At 52.4% G+C, this 21810-nt stretch overlaps 1 protein-coding gene across 1 annotated transcript; it reads right to left on the reverse strand.

Moving 5' to 3' along the window:
- Nucleotides 1-13425: 13425 nt before the first annotated feature.
- TBL2 (transducin beta like 2) lies at nucleotides 13426-20941 on the reverse strand. The gene is made up of 7 exons (XM_082713892.1): nucleotides 20707-20941; nucleotides 19212-19342; nucleotides 18764-18948; nucleotides 18151-18302; nucleotides 17688-17814; nucleotides 17191-17343; nucleotides 13426-16961 (listed from the first exon to the last, which is right to left on the reverse strand). Exons 1-7 carry the CDS (start codon nucleotides 20834-20836, stop codon nucleotides 16499-16501), a joined length of 1341 nt encoding a protein of 446 aa, XP_082570018.1. The 5' UTR covers nucleotides 20837-20941; the 3' UTR covers nucleotides 13426-16498.
- Nucleotides 20942-21810: the final 869 nt, after the last annotated feature.

A 21810-nucleotide genomic window follows, 5' to 3' on the forward strand; every position in this document is an offset into this window, starting at 1 on the left:
GAGGGGGGCGTCCAGAGGCTTTGGGAAGAATAGAACCTTGAAGCTGACCTCTGAAACTAGGGTACATGCGGGGCCTGTGTCCACACGTTGTAGAACATGCTCTGTAAATATTTGGGTGAATGTTTCATTCTGAGTGCAGCTCCCTTGCTCCCTACCTCTTCCGCCCCACAGGCATTTATTGATGCCTGCGGTATTTAGGGAGGTCGTATAGTAACTGCCTCAGGAGATACAAAGGAGGCAGGAGACCCTTTGCGTTGATGGATTGGTAGTGGCTACTTCTCCGCCCTCTAGAGAAACTTCTTTCTCTGTGCCCCAGAGAAATGCCTAGCTAATTCTGAACGTGACACAGTGTCTGTGTTCAGGCTTTCGTGACTGACGAACGTTGCGATTTGACAGGCACATGCATGCTGTCTTGCTCATGAGAGACCCGGGAATAACATCTGCCCGACGGAGGACTGGAAGAGCTGAACCAGCGTGCTGGAGGGACGGGATGATTCTAGAACTAATGGGATCAAAGGTGGCGCATCCGTTTCTCAAGCCCCGCTTATCTAAAACAACTCCGTAAGTGCTGCCTGAGCACCTGTTGTAGCTCTGTGGCATACAGGACGCTGTGGGATGCCAAGATGAGTAAGACACTCCCTGCCCTTGAGGTGAGGGTAAGGAAAGCAGGAGGAAAAGACAACACACGGCAGAGCACGCTAAGTGTCATGAAAGAGGCGAGCTCTCTAGGATTCTCCAGTCTGTTCACAGATCCCCCTGGTGTAAGCACGCGGCTCAACAACGCCAGGCAGTTAGACCCAGCTTCCCTCTCATCCTCGTCCAAGTGCTGGCCAGCCTCCCGGTTGGCGTCTCTTGCCTGCAGCTTCTCTCTACTCCAAGGCCCACTGCTCCTTCCAGCAGTGAACTAGCATCCTACACCCATCTCTCCTCCAGCCCACCCTGCTAGTCAGCCACCGTCCTCCCCTGCCCTGAACACCCAAAGAGCTCCCTGTTTTCTGCCCACATTTGTCTACCTAGCCATATTCCCCACCTCATCTCTACTGGAGCTCTCGGCATAAGAGAATGATCAACGTAGGTACCTATCAGCTACTCCCCACAGGCCACACAAATGCTCTCTGTTGACGTCCTTTTCTTTAAAAAAAAAAAAAAAATGCACCTTGGGGCACCTGGGTGGTTCATTGGGTTACATGTCTGACTCTTGATTTTGGCTCAGGTCATGGTCTTGGGGTTCTAGGTTCAAGCTCCATGCTGGGCTCGATGCTCAGCAGGGAGTCTGCTTAAGAATTCTCTCCCTCTGGGGCGCCTGGGTGGCTTAGTGGGTAAAGCCGCTGCCTTCGGCTCAGGTCATGATCTCAGGGTCCTGGGATGAAGCCCCCGCATCGCATCAGGCTCTCTGCTCAGCAGGGAGCCTGCTTCCTCCTCTCTCTCTCTCTCTGCCTGCCTCTCTGCCTACTTGTGATCTCTCTCTGTCAAATAAATAAATAAATAATCTAAAAAAAATTATCTCCCTCTAAAAATACATTAGATGTTTATTTTTAAAAACTAATTAATTAAAAAAAGAATTCTCTCCCTCTGCCCCTCCTTCTGCTTTGTCTCTAAAATAAATTAATTAATCTTTTTTTTTTTTTTATTTGACAGACAGAGATCACAAGTAGGCAGAGAGGCAGGCAGAGAGAGAGGGGGAAGCAGGCTCCCCGCTGAGCAGAGAGCCTGATGCCGGGCTCGATCCCAGAACCCTGGGATCATGACCTGAGCATGAAGGCAGAGGCTTTAACCCACTGAGCCACCCAGGTGCCCCAAATTAATTAATCTTTAAAAAAATTTTAAAAGTTGCATCTTGATATTTTCTAGGTAAAAGCCCTGTGCTAGGGCGCCTGGGTGGCTCAGTGGGTTAAGCCGCTGCCTTCGGCTCAGGTCATGATCTCAGGGTCCTGGGATCGAGTCCCGCATCGGGCTCTCTGCTCAGCAGGGAGTCTGCTTCCTCCTCTCTCTCTCTCTGCCTTCCTCTCTGCTTACTTGTGATCTCTCTCTGTCAAATAAATAAATAAAATCTTTAAAAAAAAAAAAAAAAAAAAGCCCTGTGCTAGATGCTGAGGGGAATACAGAAATGAGTCAGCCCAGAACTTCCCTTGGGCATTTGCACTCAAGGCAGTGAATTCTGCTCTCAGAGTAAAAGCTCTGGTAGCCTACAATGCCCCAACTATCTCCACACCTCTTCACCTCCTATAACTCTACCCTTTGCTGTCTCTACTCCAACCATACTGGCCTTGTTTGTTCATCTGAAAACACCCAGTAAAGCTCCTGCCTCAGGGCCTTTGCACGGCAGGCAGCCCTTACCTGAAACACCCATCCCATTTATATTTCATGGCTCACTCTCTCACATCCTTTGGATCGTTAGTCAGATATTACCTTCTCTCTTTTTTTTTTTAAAGATTTTATTTATTTATTTGACAGAAATCACAAGTAGATGGAGAGGCAGGCAGAGAGAGAGAGAGAGAGGGAAGCAGGCTCCCTGCCGAGCAGAGAGCCCGATGCGGGACTCGATCCCAGGACCCTGAGATCATGACCTGAGCTGAAGGCAGCGGCTTAACCCACTGAGCCACCCAGGCGCCCCAGATATTACCTTCTCAATGCAGCCTTTCCTAGCCACCTATCAAAGAATATAGTATCTGTCCCTCTACTCCTTCCACAATTTATTTTTCTCCAAAGCAATTTCACCCCCTGAAATACTATTTTTCTTGTCTCCCTTGCATATTATCTATCCTCTTTTCAATAGTTCTGGGAAGGCCCAGCATGGTCTGTTTCATTTTGTTCAATGATTATCCCTGGTAACATCTAAAACAGAGCTTGGGGGTGCCTGGCTGGCTCAGTCAGAAGAACATGCGTCTTAGGGTTCTGGGAAATGAGTTCACCAACAACGGCCTCGCCCCTCCCAGGGTTGCGCTGAGGACCCGGTGAGGTGGGGACTGGATGAACTTTGTGAAACTAGGAAGTGCCTCACAGGCACAAATACCTTCCAGTTTTCGGTGCCTGTAATCGGTTTCAGCTAAACAAGACCTGCTCTCTATTTCCTGCTCACCATCCTCCTTTTGAAATCTTTCTTTTTTTTTTTTTTTTTTAAAGATTTTACTTATTTATTTGACAGAGAGTGAGAGAGCACAAGCAGGGGGAGCAGGAGAGGCAGAGGGAGAAGCAGGCACCCCGCTGAGCAGAGAGCCCAATGCGGGACTCGATCTCAGGACCCTGAGGCCATGACCCGAGCCAAAAGCAGACACTTAACTGACTGAGCCACCCAGGCGCCCCCAAAATACCCACCTTTCAAGACTCCGCCTTCTACACAGTTGCTCCCAAAGCGTGTAATTTCACCCTTAATCAAACCCCGGGGCACCGAGTTGGCACGCGTGAGCCCTCTCTTTTTATTTTACCTCCCAAAGCTGAGCTCCTCGCCTGGCTGCTTCAGAGGAGGGCAGGGCTCAAGGAAGCTGGGATGCCCACTGGTTCCAGTCTAGAGCCCTGGGCATCCGTCTCCCACACTGGCAGCTACGAAAACCTGTTGGAAGACAAGCTTTGGGGAGGAAGAGCCTGAACTCGGCAGGAGGTCCTCTCTCTTCCCTCCGTCCTGGGTTGTCCACAGCCCTGTTGAGAGAGAAGACAGTGGACCAGAATCAGGGCCGTACTTCTGCGAAAGGCACTTGGGAGCTATGTTCCTTTATAAGGCCACAGAGGCCCAAGAACCAGTCCCAAGGAGTAAGGGAATCCTATAGGGGGTTGTGAAGGACTCCCCCGTGCCTTTGCAAGCAGGGACAGTGAACCTTCTGGAATTCTTTGAGAGCTCGCTCGTATGGGCTAAAAATGGAAAGTTCAGCGAGGGCTTCAAAACATTCCCAGACGGTGGGTCCCTCACGCATTGATGGTGAGCAGTGCCGGGAAGTGAGGAACAAGGAGACAGCCAGGAGGGGAGAGCTGTGCGCTGGGCGAGCTCTCCCCAGCCCCGGCCCCGGCCATCTCGCCCACTGCTCTTGGTGGCGGCCCTCCCCGACCTAAGGCAGGACGGTGGCAAGAGAAAAGAAGATGACAAAGGCTGCTGGAGTTGATCAACTCTGCTCCAACTCATTCTGGAAAGTGGAGCATACACGCTGGGGTACAAGCAGATTCTGAAAACAATGGGACTTGGCAAAACTAGTCATCCTTGCCAACAGCTGCCCAGCCTGGAGGGAATCTGACATAGAACACTGTGCCATGTTGGCCAGACCTGGTGTCCGTCACTACAGTGGCAACAATGTTGACCTGGGCACAGCGTGTGAGAAATACTATAGGGGCGCCTGGGTGGCTCAGTGGGTTAAAGCCTCTGCCTTCGGCTCAGGTCATGATCACAGGGTTCTGGGATCGAGGCCCGCATTGGGCTCTCTGCTTGGCAGGGGACCTGCTTCCCTCTCTCTCTCCCTGCCTGCCTCCCTGCCTTCCTGTGATCTCTGTCAAATAAATAAATAAAATTTTTTTAAAAAAGAAAAAGAAATACTACAGACTGCACAGTGGCCATTACTGACCCAGTCCTACTGATACCATTAGAATCATGCCAGGACAGACCGGGGAAAAGAAAATCACACAGAATTTCTCTTTCATCAAACAGCCAGAGGTAGTTTAAAGAGGAAAAAAAAAAAAAAAGAATATGGCCAGTACGGGCTAGTCAGAGGCAGAAAGAGCCCAGGGCTGCCCCCAAGTATGAGGAAAAACACTCCCGCCCCCGCCCACACACACACTAAGAAGCTCGTTAAAGTGCATATTCCTGGGCCCTGTCCCTAAGGCTTTTGTTTTTATTTATTTATTTAAGATTTTATTTATATATTTGACAGACAGAGATCACAAGTAGGCAGAGAGGCAGGCAGAGGGGGAAGCAGGCTCCCTGCTGAGCAGAGAGCCTGATGCGGGGCTCGATCCCCGATCCCGAGACCCCAGGCTCGATCCCAAGACCCCGGGATCATGACCTGAGCCGAAGGCAGAGGCTTTAACCCACTGAGCCACCCAGGCGCCCCACTCTGAAACTTTCCATAATAAACACTTTTTAAGAGGTATGCTGTGAAGTTCCCAGGTTAAAACAATAAAATGAGCCCTTCCCTTTCTCCCTCCCCCATCCCATAGTCACCCCGTGCCTCCACGGCCTCACCTTCCAGAGTGATTTCTGACTTTTTTTTTTGTAATTTATTTGAAATTTATTTGAGATTTTCCTTGCTTCTTGATGTTGGCCTGTACTGCTATAAACGTCCCTCTTAGAACCACTTCTGTTGCATCCCAGAGATTTCGGACTGTTGTGTTGTCATTTTCTTTTGTTTCCATGTATTTTTTTTTTTAATTTCCTCTTTGATCTCTTGGTTGACCCATTCATTGTTTTGTGGCATATTATTCGACCTCCCTGTATTTAACGCTCTTTCCAAATTTTTTCTTGTGATTGATTTCTGGCTTCCTAGCATTGTGGTCAGAAAAGATTCATGGAACGACTTTGTCGCTCTTGTAGAATTTGTCGAGACTTGTTTTGTGGCCTCAGATGGGATCTCTTCTGGAGAATGTTCCACGTGCCCTAGAAAGGAATGTATATGCTGCTGTCTTACGGTGGAATGTTCTGAATATATCTGTTAAATCCAGCTGGTCCAATGTGTCATTCAAAGCCACTGTTTCCTTGTTGATTTTCGGTTCGAAATGATCTGTCCTTTGAGGTAAGTGGAGTGTTAAAGTCCCCTAAGTGTACACCTTGTCGATCAGGAGTCTGACACTGGGCTAAGATCAAAGTACATTCCTTCCTAGAGTCTCTAAAGGAGAATCGCTTTCCTTTCTTTTTCCAGCTTCTTCTAGAAGCTGCCCACTTTCCTTGCTTCATGGCTCCTTCCTCCGTCTTCAAACCCTGCAACATCACGGCGAGTCTTCCTTTTTTTTTTTTTTTTAAAGATTTTATTTATTTATTTGACAGAGAGAGACAGTGAGAGAGGGAACACAAGCAAGGGGAGTAGGAGAGGAAGAAGCAGGCTTCCCGCTGAGCAGGGAGCCCAACTTGGGGCTCGATTCCAGAACTTTGGGACCAGAACCTGCACTGAAGGCAGACACTTAATGACGACTGTGCCACCTGGGAGTCCCCGGGGGTGAGTCATCTTCACGCTGCCATATCTCTGATTCCCTCTTCTGCCTCATTCTTCCACTTTTTAGGACATTATATCACTGTGATGACATTGAGCCCACCCAGATAATCCAGGATAATCTCCCTATTTTCAAGCGAGTTGATTAGCGACCTCAATGCCATGTGCTACTTAATTCCCCTTTCGCATGTGTCCCTGCAAAATTCTTGTGTTGAAATCCTCCAACTCTTCACCATCCCCACCATGCTGTTGGGAGGCGGGGTCTTTGGAAGATGCTTGGATCATGAGGGTGGAGCCCTTCTGAATGGTATTTGTGCCTTTTATTTTTTTATGATTTTATTTATTTATTTGAGAGAGAGAGCTGACTGAGACGGCACAAGCAGGGGGAGCAGCAGAGGGAGAGGGAGAAGCAGGCCCCCCTCCACTGAGCCAGGAGCTGGATGCAGGTCTCTATCCTAGGACCCGGAGATCAGGATGCTTAACTGACTGAGCCATCCAGGTGCCTCCCCCACCCTTTTTTTTTTTTTTTTTTGCTAGGGGAGGTAAGGGGGATGTATTTTTTATTTTTTAATTTTTTTTTTAAGATTTTATTTATTTAGGATGTATTTTTTAAAAGACAATCTTATGCGTAGCCCGGTTTGGAAGTCAGATTGGGCCCCGGCTCAGAAAGAGTATCCACATCTGAGTAGGGAGCCCTGACCCGGTTTCATTATTTATTTAAATATTCTCCTGGGACGCCTGGGTGGCTCAGTTGGTTAAGCAGCTGCCTTCGGCACAGGTCATGATCCCAGCATCCTGGGATCGAGTCCCGCATCGGGCTCCTTGCTCGGCAGGGAGCCTGCTTCTCCCTCTGCCTCTGCCTGCCATTCTGTCCGCCTGTACTCGCTCTCTCTCCCTCTCTCTCTGACAAATAAATAAATAAAATCTTAAAAAAAATATTCTCCTTACATAAAAAACAAGCAAGCAAAAATATCCGTGGCGATCTGTACCCTAAACGTGTACAGCCAGGCTTGCCGTCTCCCCAGAGCCACAGGAAGGAAAAGGCTCGTATACTCCACACACCGTCCTCAGAGGGCTCGGCAACTGTGTGTGGAAGAAATAAGAGAAGAAGAGAAAGGGAGCGAGGGAGCTTTCCTTCCCATCCTCCTGACACTGGGTCCGCCCAGTTTTCCATCTGCCTCCCCGAGTGAGCCTGTTCTCGCTTCTTCTCCAGCTTCTGTACAAACAGGACACACCCTCAGGCTGGGCAGTGGCATAAGGAATAATGGGGCTATTTCCGGAGCCTCAAAACCCCAAATATCATAACAAAAAGTTGCCCCTTTTGCTCTAAACACTTAGAAAAGGACAAGGGTTATGGGAGCCGTGAGCCAGAGCATGATCGTAGACCGAATTGTATTATGTCTTATTATAAATCACAACACAGGAGTAGTAACTAAAGAGAGATGCCGGTGTTGTCTTTATAACAAAGCAGCGTAAAAATAAGGGCAACATCATTAAAATTGGAGTTGGGAAGCTCTGAAGGGAGAGCCCTCAATGCACTGCCATTCAGCCCCCAAACAGCAGGAAGCTACCTTCACAGAGCCCAACAGGAAGTCTCTGTGCCAATGGAAGCCCGTCAGTACCCTAAACGTTTGTCAACAGCCCCTCCCAGGTTCTTCCTTTCCTCCATAAAAGTAAGGTCCTTTTCATTCTGTCCTGAGCGTGTTTATCAGGATAGGTTAGCTGCTGTAACAAACAGCCCCCCCTTGTTCCGTGCCTTTTAACACAATATGAATTTATTTCTTGTTCATGGTCACAACACAATGCTAGGATTGGGGAGAATCCGCTCCACAGAGCCGTGCAGGGGCCCAGGCTCCCTCCATCTACTGACTCACCCATCTGCACCCTCTGGCTGTATGGGGATGGTTGGGTGCATGTCCGTGTCCCAGCCTGGCCATCATTTTATAGCCTGTAAATGCCAAGGCAGAGGACTTAGCACTCATTTAAGATCTGATGCATCAGCTGGATCTGAAAGACACGATAGCAAATGGGAAGGGGGACCTTTTTCTGGACGCAAGGCAAAGTGATGATGCTGTCCAGCAAGCACCGGGGCATGGATTGCTGAATCTTGCCGCATCACCCTGGCCTCTGGATGTCTTGTCGCTGATGAGGAATGCCCCTCCCCCGTTGCTCCCATCTGCTGATTCAGAATCATTACAGGAGACAATGGTGTTGGGTTCCAGGGATCCTAGAAAGTCTTAGAGAGACCGACGGAGCCAAAGCATGTCTCTGGGGTCTGAAGGGTCTGGTGGATTGCAGCTACCCCCACCCCACCCTAACAGCATGGGCACAAAGTCTTCTTGATAGCTAGTGCTTTGAGTTCCGATTGTCTGGACATGGTGGAGGTGAGCCGAAATCCCAGAAGTAATGGAATGATTTCTGCTGGCAGCACAGTTTCACGGTGGAGGGGGTAAGTGGAGGCCACGGTGGGCTCAGGAACAGTTGAGCACCAAGTGTATGCGTTCATCACCGTGTTAGCCAACAAACGTAGCGAACACTCGCTTGCACGCGTGCGCTAAGAACAGAAGGAGGCACGAAGATGGGCTCCTAATACGACAAAGTCCCCGCCCTCCAGGAGCTTGCCTCTGGATGGCAAGGTCAGAAGCAGGGGGAAGGTGACACCAAGAACAACCTTGAACCTTAGACTCTGTCCCAGGGCTGAATTCTTAACTTGCCACTTAACCTCGACAAACCTGTGTGTCCATCTGCCACAGGGAGTAATTGATACCTCACCAGGGCTGCTGGGAGATGAACGAGGAAATGTAATGACAGGGTATCGTGAATGTCTGCAGCGGATCACGTGATGGTCTTGCTGGTTTCCTAAGAGTGCGCCTTCGTTGTAGAAAGCAGACAAACGCGGACTAAAACTTTACGTACGCTTCCCCAAGATATTAGCCTCTGAAACACGTCTTTACCGGAGTAGCTGTAATTAGGAAAACACATCCACGCACAAGATGCAGTCCTGGGCTTCAGGTGTCCCAGAAAGATCAGCAGACGAAGGAGCGGGTTTCCTGCACGGTGCTGAGGGGCTGGGTGAGGGCAGTGGGAAGAGCCCAGTGCCCCGGGAGGGCGGTCAGAATGAGCGAGGTGCCGGCGTGAAGAGGAGGAAGGGCAGGGGGAGTCGCTGGGATGTACCAGCAAGCCATTAGGATGAGAACTCCGTCTGAATCCTTCCATGTATTGTGTGGTTTAAAAACCTACAGGCCGGGGCACCTGGGTGGCTCGGTGGGTTAAGGCCTCTGCCTTTGGCTCAGGTCATGATTCTGCGGTCCTGGGATCGAGCCCTAAATCAGGTTTTCTGCTCAGCAGGGAGCCTGTTTCCCTCCCCCTCTCTCTCTGCCTACTTGTGATCTCTGCCTGTCAAATAAATAAATCTTGAAAAAAAAAAAAAACAAAAAAAAACCCTACAAGCCAAGCTCTATTCCTGACCCTCCTCTTAAAGCAGCTTCAGGTTCTGGGAGTTCGAAGGCTGTGCCCCAAACCACAGGCTGGTTAAAGGTTTCCGCGTCCCTGGGTCAGGTGTGGGAAAGGCCCCTTCTGACAGGAGGTGTCCAGAATGAGCCCCCAGATGGGCATTCGGGGAGCCCGAGGCCCCAGGGGCAACTGGGGAGGGTTCCAGGGAGGTGGCAGTCCTTTTAGTCAGCTGACTGGCTCTCTGTTAGGCAGTGAGAATGCCGAAATGAACGAGACTTGTCCTCCTGTCCTCCAGACGGTCAAAGCACTTGGCACACAATGTGGGGCAGGGACAGAGGAATGTGAAGGCTTGTGAAAACCATGAGGGGCCATTTTTAAGTTAGTCTGAGGCTATGGGAGGAAAGCAGTCTCCAAAGAATTCCTGAGCCAGTGGAGGTCGGGCCCGTGTGGCCGGGGACACGAGCCGGAGGACTTCTGGGGCCAAGCAGGGAATGGGATAGCCCGTGGGGGTCGCTGGCTGGTTAACCGTAGCTTTTCCTCTGCTGAGCACAAGCAGGAAAACACTCAGGACATGCCCAAGGGCAAGGCCCTAGCCTCGGAAGAATATTCTAAACCAAGGCAGAAGAGTACAGGGCAGCGCCTCCCATGCTTTCGTATAGGAATCCCCTGTGCGCTAATTTTGGAGCTAATAAAGAACAGAGAGGCCCAGGGCTGCTGAAGCAGGATAGGACCTGGGACTTGGTGTTTATACCCCGGCCCTGGGGGATTCTGACACTGGCCACAGCTTGGGAACCAAGAACGTGAGCTCTGGACACGGATCGTGTGGAGCTGAATCCAAGCCCTGGTGTGCGCCGGCTCGGCGACTGTGGCAATGCCGTGATAGGGACATTCTAATTTAGTACAATTAGAATTAGAATCTAATTATTGCCTATCTCAGAGCTGCTGCGAGGGCAGAGGGAGTGGTTACCAGCACCGCACTGAGAACGGGGGCTGGACTTGAAGTTGTGCGCTGGGAGTGGTACCCCTTATTCTCAGACCTGTTTCAGCTGTGGCAGAAGGGGGCCACTAGAGAGGACAAAAAAAAACTGAAAGGGATTAGAGGGTAAAACACAATAAATATTCGATATATTTAACTGAAATTCTTACCAAAAAAAAAAAAAAAATCAGAAAATCCTACTCAATTAGCAAGACTACGCTACCAGCCAGTGAGCAGTTTGAGATGTTTGAGCGAGAGACTAGGCGCCGGTGTTGCAGAGAGCATTCACAAGAGGAGGAAAAGCTCTATCAGTCTATTAGAGAAAGCTGGGGTGCTCAGCCCCCCGCCACCCTGTGGCTTCCTTCCTGACCTGTCGGATTGATCCTGGGGCGTGATAGAGGAATGGTCAAGCTGTGGATGCCTTCCACAGGTGCCCTGGCTGCAACTCCTCTGCGGGACACTTGGCAGAACTTAAAGGGGCGACTGGAGAGGCAGGAATCAGGCCCCAGGTGCCAGCTGCTTTCACATACCCAGAACTTCTAGAAGACATACTTGGCTGAACCCTGACAACTCCCAATACTCACTGTATTTCTTTTCTTTTTTTTTTTTTTTAAAGATTTTATTTATTTGACAGAGAGAGAGATCACAAGTAGGCAGAGAGGCAGGCAAAGAGGGGGAAGCAGGCTCCCCACTGAGCAGAGAGCCTGATGCAGGGCTCGATCCCAGGACCCTGGGATCATGACCCGAGCCAAAGGCAGAGGCTTTAACCCACTGAGCCACCCAGGCACCCCTGCATTTCATTTCTGATGGGTTGAGAGCTTAGCTGAGGTTAGGGAACTTGAAACTGCAGGCAAAACACCAAGGGTGGTTAACAAGGCTAACAATGCTGGATATGGCCAAGAGACCTCCTTCTGGGGAACCTGTCCTGGCCTCCTCTGGCTATGTCCCTCTCCGTGAGGCACAGGATTTGCGGGACCAGGGAAACGGAGACAGCGAGCACTTGTGTTCCCGTCTCACTCACCAGACAATAGCTCAGGCACCCACCTCAGATCTTGGAATCCCTGTCCAGAATGACCCAAGCCTGTTTCCAAGGCCTACCGGAGCCTCTCCCCTGGGGCCCTTTCCACGATGGCGCTGCCCCATGGTACACACCCTAAGGCCCAAGTGCTGGGGGTGGAGGGGGGTAGGAAGTCATGGTTTGCAGCAATATGATGACACGTGGGAAGTGTGCGCTGGGGCTTCCCTTGCAATGTGGCCAAGAACCAGGTGGGAAGAGACGAGGCCTAGACCACGTGGGGGGCGGGGGGGCGGACGCTGTGACAGCACACTGTGGCACAGACTGGACTCAGAATTCTAATTCAAACTTGGCCTTCCAGAATGTTATGTCTCGCTGAGGACGGTGGGGCATATTTGGGCTCAGCTGGGTTTTTTAACTTTGAAATCTTATGACATGGTGCGGGGATCTCCATTGGTATTCTTGCTTCTGGCTTTTATACATGTTGGGGATGTGCCTGATGGCTAAAGGTACGTACCAGAGAGGCCGCTGAAATACTGGGGTGTGCCATGGATTATATGCCTAGGGCGGTTTAACTCTAATAATACCGATGTTTAAGGCCTTTCGATTGCAAGCAAGAATATCCCAATTCAAACGGACTTCATCATAAATAGGAATTTATTGGTTCCTGTAACTGACAAGTCCCGTGGCAGACACCTCAGTGTGTCTGGATCCCGCAGCCTCACTGGCATCCTCAGCACGAGGTCTCTGCCCCCCTGTGTTAGCTTCCTCCTAGGGCAGGACTGCCCGTTGTAATACGCCTAATCCTACTTACTAAGCAGTCCTGTGGACAATTACATCTTTTCTAAAGATCTGGCACGGTCCAGGGACCTGATGATCAGTTACATGCCCACCATGGAGGGTCTCCGTCTCTCTCCTCTAAGTCGCGTGGATTGTGGATTAAGAGTCGGGGAAGTGTAGTTCACCAAATGAGAATTAAGATGTGGATGCCGGAGGTCGGCTGAGGCAAAAACAATAATGGGTTTGCGGGGATCAAAGGCTTAGTACTCAAGTTAGCCGCTACTCGAGTGATCAAGAAAATGCGGATGAGGGGCGCCTGGGTTGCTCCGTGTTAAAGCCTCTGACTTCGGCTCAGGTCATGATCTCAAGGTCCTGGGATGGAGCCCGGCATCAGGCGCTCTGCTCAGCAGGGAGCCTGCCTCCCCCCTCTCTCTGCCTGCCTCTGTCTACTTGTGATCCATCTGTCAAATAAATAAAATCTTAAAAAAAAGAAAAAGGAAACGCGGAAGGACTCAAACCGGGTGTGCGTGTGGAAAAGTGGAAGCCAGGCTCGTTCTCCAGCAGCCCAGAACTCTGGAATCAGAGTTGGCAGCTTGAAGAAATGGGAGACTTGGAAATGCCCGGACGCGCTTAGAAGCCACAGCACAACTGCACCCAGCAATCGGGCCTTCAGTCGCTGTGGCCAGTCCTGCAATGCCAACCCGTGCCCCTCCATGCGCCTCCGCCTCGAGAGCGGGGTGTGGAACCAAGCCACGCTCACCAACAAGACGCCGCCTCTGGTAGAGAAGTACATGAACCCCCAAATTACTACGTTTCTAGATCTGTGGCCAATTGGGGGCAATGTTCGGTCTACCTAACACTGAGATAGCCCACTATCACTGGTGACTCATCGCGACAGTATGTGCTTCCTACCCCCATTCATCTCTGATTACGTGGCCATCTTGCAGAGGAGCCGCCTTCCTACCTTGATGGAAACTGACCAAGGCTATTAATAGGCTTTTAATTGTGCACTTTTGTGGTTTAAACACCATGTTCTATTTTTGATGACTGATAAAAATAGGCTATGTACCACCATGTAAAATATATCCCCGGCTTTTTATTTTGAAAAATTGCAAACCCACAGAAGTTGAGATAGTAATACTAAAATATTAATGCTGCCTTCACACACAGAGTTTTCATCAGAAACCCACAGCGGCCTCTGCTCTGTGTTCATGTCCAGATACCTTCTTCCATGCTGAGAAGAGAAGCGGCCTTGACATTAGTGACACTGTGAGAGGAGCGGTGTCCTCGGGAAGTCCTGAGGCTTTTTCTGCTTCACTTGTCTCATGAGACACTCACGGCCCTACAAAACCCTCAGGACAGGATTCATTCCCATTTTACAGATGAGGAAACAAACTCAGAGAGCGGCCCTGTGATCCGTCTGCTCAAGGTCTCAAGTCAGTCAGCGACCCGGCCAAACCTGGAGCCAAAGACTTCTGACTTCAGTAACTCAACATACTACGCTCACTCGCCTCCTGGACGCACAGTGAGAGTAAAGCCAGAACCAGACAGATGTGCAAAGAAGTGTTTTAGCTTCGTTCTTCTGACACCCTGAAAGCAAATATTCACCGGGACCCCTGTGCATAGCATTATGAACCAGAAGTCTGTTATCAGGAGTATAAAACCACAAAGGACATTGAGAGGGACAGTGCACACAGAGGGCATCGAAATGTCTGCTAACCGGCCCCACAGTTTGACTTCAATATTTATTGAGTGCTCACTCTGTCCCTGGTATAGTGCTTGGGATACAGAGCAAAGAAAACGGACAAAGATCTGCCCTTGTGGAGCTCACATTTCCGGAGCTTAATGAACAATCCAGAAGGTCCCAACGAGAGACCGGTGGGCTGCATTTGGCCCACGTTAGTGTTCCGTTTGGTCCGCAGTGTTTTAATTTTTGCCTTTTTCCAATAAATCACCAGCTTCTAGCTTCTCTCAAACAAGCAATTTCTGCTGGATTCCTGAATAGTAAGTAGCAGCCACCCTCCCTCTGCCTCACCCCGAACACGGGCCCTCCGGAGATCACTTCAGTTTCCCCCCATTTCCCATCGTCCTGCACCCGGGCCGGTGTGGCCCCATGCCTGCATCTGCGCCTTCCACTTGACCTTCCTAAGTATTCAGCCCCAGGAGCAAACAAGTATCCAAACAAGATAATTTCAAGACGGCCTTAGGTAAATACAAAACACAAATAAAGTAAGCTGATGTGGCAGGTGTGATGGGATTGGTGGAAAGGGCTACTTCAGACTGGGTGGTCAGGGAGGGTTCTCTGTCAAGTGTAACTGGACAGAGGACTGAATTACGACAAGCCTGTTACATCGGCCAACAGCAAAGAGAAAGGCTTCCAAGCAGAGGGCACAGCTTCTTGGGACAGAACTTGACTTGGCCAAATCTGTAACAGCAAGGTTAGGGTGGCTGGCAGAGTGGTAACGAGATCACAGAGGAAGGAAGAAGCCAGATTACATAGGACCTTGTAGGCCACGACAAGAATTTTGGATTTTATTCCAAGTGCGATGGGAAGCCTCTGGAAGGCTTGGGAACAATGTGTTCTGGTTTCCATTTTCAAAAATCACTCTGCTACGTAGAGAGTGACTTAACGAGGCAAGGGAGGAAGTCGTGGGACCCGTGAGGAAGCAACCTTATCACAGTCCAGTAGGTGACAGCGGCCAGGACCAGGATGATAACAGAAAAGATGGAGAGAAACAGATTCAGGATATCATCTTGAGTCCAACCCAAAGAATTTTCTGGTGGAGTGGAATGGTAGGATGAGAGTAGGCCGGAGGGATTAATGAAAAAGGATAACTCTAAGGTTATGCCTCGTTCAAATATTTAGGAGTTGGGGATATTTGGGGAGGCCTCGGTTTTAGGGAAAGAGACAGCAAGAACGTGATTTCAGATGAATGCATTTTGCCAAGATTCAAGGCTTCTGGATCCTCGTGTTCCTTCTCCCACACCGAAACAGTCTCAAACCCAAAACATCTGAACTTCGAAATGCGGCATCTCTTACCAACTTCAACTTCAGATCCATTGCCTGAGTCCCGATTCAGTCCTCTCTGGCCTTGACTTTGACAGCAGCCGTCCACAGCTATGAATTAACTAGCAGAAAGCGCTTGACAGCCACGTGCCCCCTCTCCCGTTAGCCATGACTGACGGCAGTAATCGTGTCCTGTTCGTTTTTATCTCCAGTGCCTAGTGCTGTGCTGGACACAGGGCGGACACTGAAATACAGGACAAACTGAAAACGGGATGTAACCTTGAAGAGAGGAGTCCAATCCTAGAATCCTAGGATTCCTCTACCCAACTTAAAGCAGAACCAGATACAACACGTATGGTCAAGTTCCAGAAACTTCGCCTTCCCAAGGGAATGTATTCCTTTCCTTTCATTTATTTTCAAACTCCACTGAGTCCCACTTTCACCTGGTTGTTAGTAAGTGAGATTGGCCGACAGGCAACACTTATTAGTACTCTTTCCCACATCGAGGGACTTTATACGTGCATACCTTCACAACACCTCTATAATAAGTAGGTCGAGAGAAAATCCAATGTCCATTTTACAAGTAAAAAAACTGAGGCACAGAATGGAATCCCTTAATTCCCCTTCAATGGAGGTAGGAGCTTCGCCCGGATTAAGACTAGCCCTTCCTTGACACCACAGCACAGAGGAAAATACGCCAGGCTTCCAGCCCTGCCAAGACCGCTGGTTAGTACTCAGGTGTCCCCTAGGTTTTGCCTCCACAATAACAAACTCCTTTGGGTAGCAGGGTGTGATGCCACAAGGTCAAGGCCATGTCCTCTCTCTTTCTCTCTCTCTCTCCAATTTACTCCTTCCCTGTGCCTGGTGAAGACAGAGTCCCTCCCTCGGGCCCAGGAGAAAGAGAAGCACCTTGGTCATTAGTCTGGGAGGTCAAGTAAGGCCAGGAGTCACAACCGGCAAGAAGAGAGAGAAAGATCAAAGTAGGCAAGAATAGTTTCAATGGGGAAAAGGGACAGAGGAGCCGCCACTGAGAAAATCAGAATACTCCTTTCAAAAGGTTCCCAGCTGGGGAGTCCCCGGGAAGAAAGGGCAGCCACGGCGGCAGCAGCATGCCAGATCTTTCCTGCCAGACTCTCCCAGAGTCATTTCTTCAAGGCGCCCAGGCTTCTCAGAGCCTCCTGGGCCTGGGTCAGCTGCTGCTGCAGCCTCTGGCGGGTGCTCTCGTTGGAGGCCCGCTTCAGGAGGCCCTGCATTTCCTCCACCACTGCCCGGTGGCCAGGGGTGTTGTGGAAAAGCCGCACTGCCCGGTCCCCACAGGAGGCCAGAAGCCGGCCAGTGATGTCAAAGGACAAGTCAGTGATACACTCCCCGTGGACCTGCTCAAAGCTCTCCTCCTTCTCACCCCGCCGGGTGTTGTAGAGATGAATACTGCTGCCACTGGCCAAGGCCAAGACCTGGGCGTCTGGGGAGAGTGCCAGGCGGCACGGCGTGGCGCTCGCAGCTTCAAAGCGGCCTGTCCTCAGCAAGTAGGGATCCTGCTGCTTCTTGTACTCCACGTCTGTGTCCCACAGTTTCCACGTACCATCCTTGGAGACCGAGGCCATCCTGCAGCATGGAAAATCACGGCTCTAGCCCCAACACACCCTGAGCGGGGAGGGCACCAGGATGGCGTGAGGGACTCCAGCTAGGAAGCCAAATGCACGGCCAGGCCTACCTCCTGCTGAAGCCCAGGCACTCTACCCACTTCAGAGCGGCAGCAGAGATAGGGAAGAGGGCCCTGGTTGCCAAGAGGGGCTGAGAGGCACCGGTAAGACGCCAGAGAGGAGGCACTCACCGGCGGGAGTCGTTGGAGAAAGCGAAGAAGTGGACGGCCGCAGAGTGGCCTTTCAGTTCGAAGGCTCGCACGACCTCCTGGAAGTCGCTTTTCTTCCCAAAGCACACTTCCCAGACTTTTACATCTGGGGTGAAGCCACACGAGGCCACGAACCTGCCACACAACCAGGTTCCTTTACAACTTCACTTTAAGGGCATCTCATTTCTGCCATCCCGCTAAACCTCATAAGAGTTAATCATCTTATGCGTAAATAACACCGTGTCTTTTAAAACCGCTTTTATACGCAGGACTCAGTCCATCTTTGTAACCACTTTGTAAGGTAGGTAATACCCCCAGCCCAGCCTTCTAAAAACTATAGATGAACAGAGACTAAGGGCTTGGATCTAGGTGTCCTGATTCCACACCGTACGCTCTTTCCCCTGTTTGAAGCTGCCTCTCTGCTCTGTCCCTGGCCACAACTTCTGCCCACCCCGGACGCCAAGTCCCTCCTTCCTCACCTGCTACAGGGGGAGATAGCAGCATGCGTGTTGTTCATCTGGTTGGTGTTGATGGTCGACAGCACGTGACCTTTCAGATTCCAGATGAGGATAGTCGTGTCACTGGAAGCAGTCATGATGAACTTCCCTGAGAGGGGAAAGACCAGGGGGGTGGTGACAGGAACTGGGGTCAATGACCTAAGCAAGTGTCATTCTCTGAGGAGACACTTACAAAGGCCTCTGCTGTCTCAAATCTCCATGCTCCCCTCCTGGGCCAAGGGTCCCCAAAGATCAGGATTTTGCTCAAGACTGTGGGTCTTACCTGCCTCCGCTGGGGACCTGCTGTGGCTCTGGGACACCAGGGGAGCCCAGAGCCAGAGACTTTTCGTCACAGTAGAACCCAGCATAACTCTAGGCAGCGCTAACGCATTCAGCAGGTAACTGGTGCTATTTCTTCTAGTCTTACCCTCTGAACGCCTCTTACCCGTGTCCGCGATGCCAATGTTGATGACGGGTGCCTTGTGCTTTTTAGGAAAGTCCTCCGGGTTGGCTGTGAAGGTGTAGCCTCCATCCTCTCGCTTGGTCATCTTGAAGACGCGAAGGGTGTCTCCGTTGGCCAGCCAGACGATGAAGGCTCTAGAGACAGGTAGCAGACAAGGCACTCGTTCGTTTGGAGGCCCCTGTGCGCCAGGTTCTAGGCTAGGCTCTGAGGAAAACCACGGTCTTCCTTCAGCCCTGCAACTTAACCCCTTTGTTCAAAACCTCTTAACACTCCTCAGAAGATATGACTCTCGTAGCTTTGGCTCCTTCAGAGTTTAGAAAACCATTATCATGGCTTCCAAGACGACTCTGGAGCCGGGCTTCATCTGGTACTTCCCAAGAAGGAACACATTCTCCCCTCTCTGCTTCCTGGCTGTGTAAAATGCAGAGACCTCCACGGAGCCCCGGGAGGTGCTCAAGCTGTCCGGATCTGCTTTCTGCCACACCCCAGGGAGATCCAGGGTGTCCCCCCCCCCACCCCCGTCACTATCCCAAGTCAGGTGTGGGAAGGACATAAAGCCTGGGGCTGGGCTCCTGCGGGCAGAGCCGCGTCCCACCTGCAGTCGGGGCTGAAGCGCACCAGGGTGGCGTGGTCCAGCTCCACGTTGGCTCTCATGCTGCGATGCTCCCGCTGCAGGAAGTCCTTGGTGCTCCAGATGCGGACGGTGCGATCGTCCGCGCAGGTGGCCAGGTACTTGCCATTGCTGCTAAAGTCCATGCAAGATATGTTCCCACTGTGGCTCTGAGGGAAGGGTTGCAGGAAGTATGAACAGGGACCCCTTGGGCAGACGGGGTCTGCTGCCTGGATTAACCGCAAGCTGGTGATGGGGTGTCGTGAGGAGGAATGGGAACGGGGCATCCCCACGGATCTGGGTCAGAGGCGGAAGAGTCTGTCACGTGCATGGAATACTAGTGAGGAAAAGTCTGCGGGGGGAGGGGGAGGTGTGAGTCTGTGTGTGTGTGTGTGTGTGTGTGTGTGTGTGCTGAGCACGGGTGCCCACGTACCTTCAGTGCCCCGGCCAGGAGGCGGTGCGAGAAGTTGTGCTGTTGAGGCTTCTCCTTGCGAATTCGTTGATGCTGTTTCTGCTTCTTGGATCTCAAGGACTTGTCAAGTGGCAATCCATTCGCTTTTTGGCCTATGAGGAGAGGCCGTGTCATGGACGCATTCACTCGCTCCCTCGGCCTTTCTGACCATCTGTGACTGGCCAGACGTGGAGTGCAGCAGCAAGAGGTGACCAGACAGGGTCCCAGGCTTGGGATGTGGGCAAACTGGGTTTGGGATCAGGCTGGGTTGGGGCTGTGTCTGTACCACCGAGTGATCTGTTAGTCCATACAGCACCATGGTGCAAATTAGAAAAGGCGCCCTCTCTGGGCCCCGCACAGCTCAGCGGGTACACGGCACAGGACCCAAGTGCAGGTCACCGGCCACACATCCCTAAGTAGGGAAAAACCTGCACGACCAAATCTGGCGGCCCCGGCCTTGGGCAAGTTGCTTCACGGCTCTGGGCTTTCGTCTCCTTAAAGAGAAGAGAGGATGACCCCCACGCAAGCAATGGAGGCTCGGACGACTGGACTCCCAGAGAGAACTCGGGAATGAGAGGCAGGGAGTGGACACCTGTGGAGCTCCAACCCCGTGCCCTTTTGCATAAAACAGCTGTTTCGGCAGAGAAGCAGGCCAGGTGCAAAGCTGGCTTTGTTAGGTTCCTGCAGACGCCCCTCAGTTCCTCCAGGAAATACAGCGACTGAGGCCCGAGCGCGGAGACCAGCGCGATCTGCCCTCTCCCTCCTCGTCCCACCAGCACCCGCCCTACTCTGCTCACATCAGGGTCCCATCAAATGCCCTTCGAGAACCGCCCGCCTTTGCCAGCGATGCGCTTCCCTCCTCCTTGGCCCCACGGACACATCCATCCTGCCAGACCCCACGCCACGTGCTGCCTACTCAGAGACTTCCTTGACCCCCACCGCCCCCAACGAAAAGAGCAGCGCTGACCGCTCCCACCCTCGGGTTTCCAGTCGCTAGGACCGACCTCCTCCCTGAAACCGACTTCACTCTCTTTTTCGCTTACACTTTCGGGGGTTCTGCCTTCCGCGCTCCCTAGAGGATGCCCACCCCCCCCCCCCCGCCACCACCTATTAAGAACCAGCCCGGAGCGCTGACAAATGCGGGTCCGCCTCCCCTCACCCCTCCCCGCTTTCCTGAAATAGCGAGCTAGTGGCGCGCTGCGGAGTTTGCAAGCTCGCAGCGGCCCCGGGGGGACGCGGAGGCGGAGCGGGACAGCTCCTCGGCCTCCGCCGCCGAGACGCCGGCCGCGCGGGACGCAGCCTGCAACTGCGGGCGCGACCAGCCCGGCGAGCCGCTCCCTCGTCTCGGGAAGCGAAGCTCACTTCACCGAAGGAGACACTGGGGGTCCGCGGCACCCCTGCCGGGCCCAAACCGCCCGTCGCACGACGGGGAGGTCCCCGCGGGTCGTCCCCACCCGCCCCGCTCCGCCCCACTAACCGGCGGAGCGGCTGCACGTCTCCTCCTCCGCGCGCAGCCACCCCCGCGCTACCGCCGCCGTCGCCATCAGGGCCAGCAGCCCGAGCAGCAGCGACAGGCCCATCAGCTCCGGCATCTGCGGCAGCTCCATGCTGGCAGGCCCGCTGCCACCTCAGCCTCCGGCGACGCGGGCACCAGCACGTCTCCGCGGGGCCGCGCACGTACGCGAGGCGGGGTCTGGCCGTTGGCTCGTCCCGAGGGGCGGGATCTGGCCGTTGGGCACCCGGCGGGGCGGGGCCTGAGCGTTGGAGCGACCGAAAGGGCGGGGCTTGGCAGTGCCCGGCTCGCGGGGCGGGGCCTGAGCGTTGGAGCGTACCCGAGGGGCGGGGCTTGGCCGTTGGTACGTGTCGCGGGGCGGGGCCTGATCGTCGGAGCGTTCCGAGGGGCGGGGCTTGCGCCTTCCCGGGTTTGGCTGCGTCGCCTTCGCAGGTCAAAGGCTGGGTTTGTTGGTTCTGCCGAGTCCTCCCGAGCAGTTTACTGATAATCGTTCGTTAACGGCGCTGTTCCAGCCATCACCACAGTGGATCCTTTCGAGGAAGCAACACGGGGCTGAGGTCGTCTGGATGGACCAGTGTGTGCCAGGACGAAAGACAGAAGGAAAATCGGGAGGCGGCTGCCGGGATCCGAGAGGGAGGTGATAAGGGTCTAGACTTAGGGGTGGCCTGGGGAGTGGAAAGGAACTTGAAAAGACTTTTAACGAGAGAGTTTTATTTTGAAATTAGAGAGTCGCAAGGAGTTTGGGAGAACCAGCAGGAAGGTTCCCCGTATACCTTTACCAGGTTTCCCCCAGGGGTGACAGCTCACGGAGCTTATTGTGCGATATCAAAACCCGGAGGCTGGGGAGAGGTCTACGGAGCTCGTTCTGATTTAACCAAAAAGGAGATATTCGGGGCGCCTGGGTGGGTCAGTCGTTAAGTGTCTGCCTCGGGTTCGGGTCATGATCCCAGGGTTCTGGGGATCGAGCCCTTCCTTTGGGCTCCCTGCTCCAAGGGAAGCTTTCTTCTCCCTCTCCCACTCCCCCTGCTTGCGCTCCCTCTGTCCCTGCCAAATAAATAAATAAAATCT

The sequence above is a fragment of the Mustela nivalis genome, assembly GCF_964662115.1.
Source record: "Mustela nivalis genome assembly, chromosome: 19".
NCBI lineage: Eukaryota > Metazoa > Chordata > Mammalia > Carnivora > Mustelidae > Mustela > Mustela nivalis.

Excerpts from the sequence above, each read along its gene's own strand:
- TBL2 (XM_082713892.1), bottom strand. The coding sequence starts at position 20,836 with ATGGAGCTGCCGCAGATGCCGGAGCTGATGGGCCTGTCGCTGCTGCTC. Across the intron at positions 19,343-20,706 it reads GACGTGCAGCCGCTCCGCCG|GCCAAAAAGCGAATGGATTG; the intron begins GTTAGTGGGGCG and ends CTCTCCTCATAG. Across the intron at positions 17,815-18,150 it reads CATTGGCATCGCGGACACGG|GGAAGTTCATCATGACTGCT; the intron begins GTAAGAGGCGTT and ends TTCCCCTCTCAG.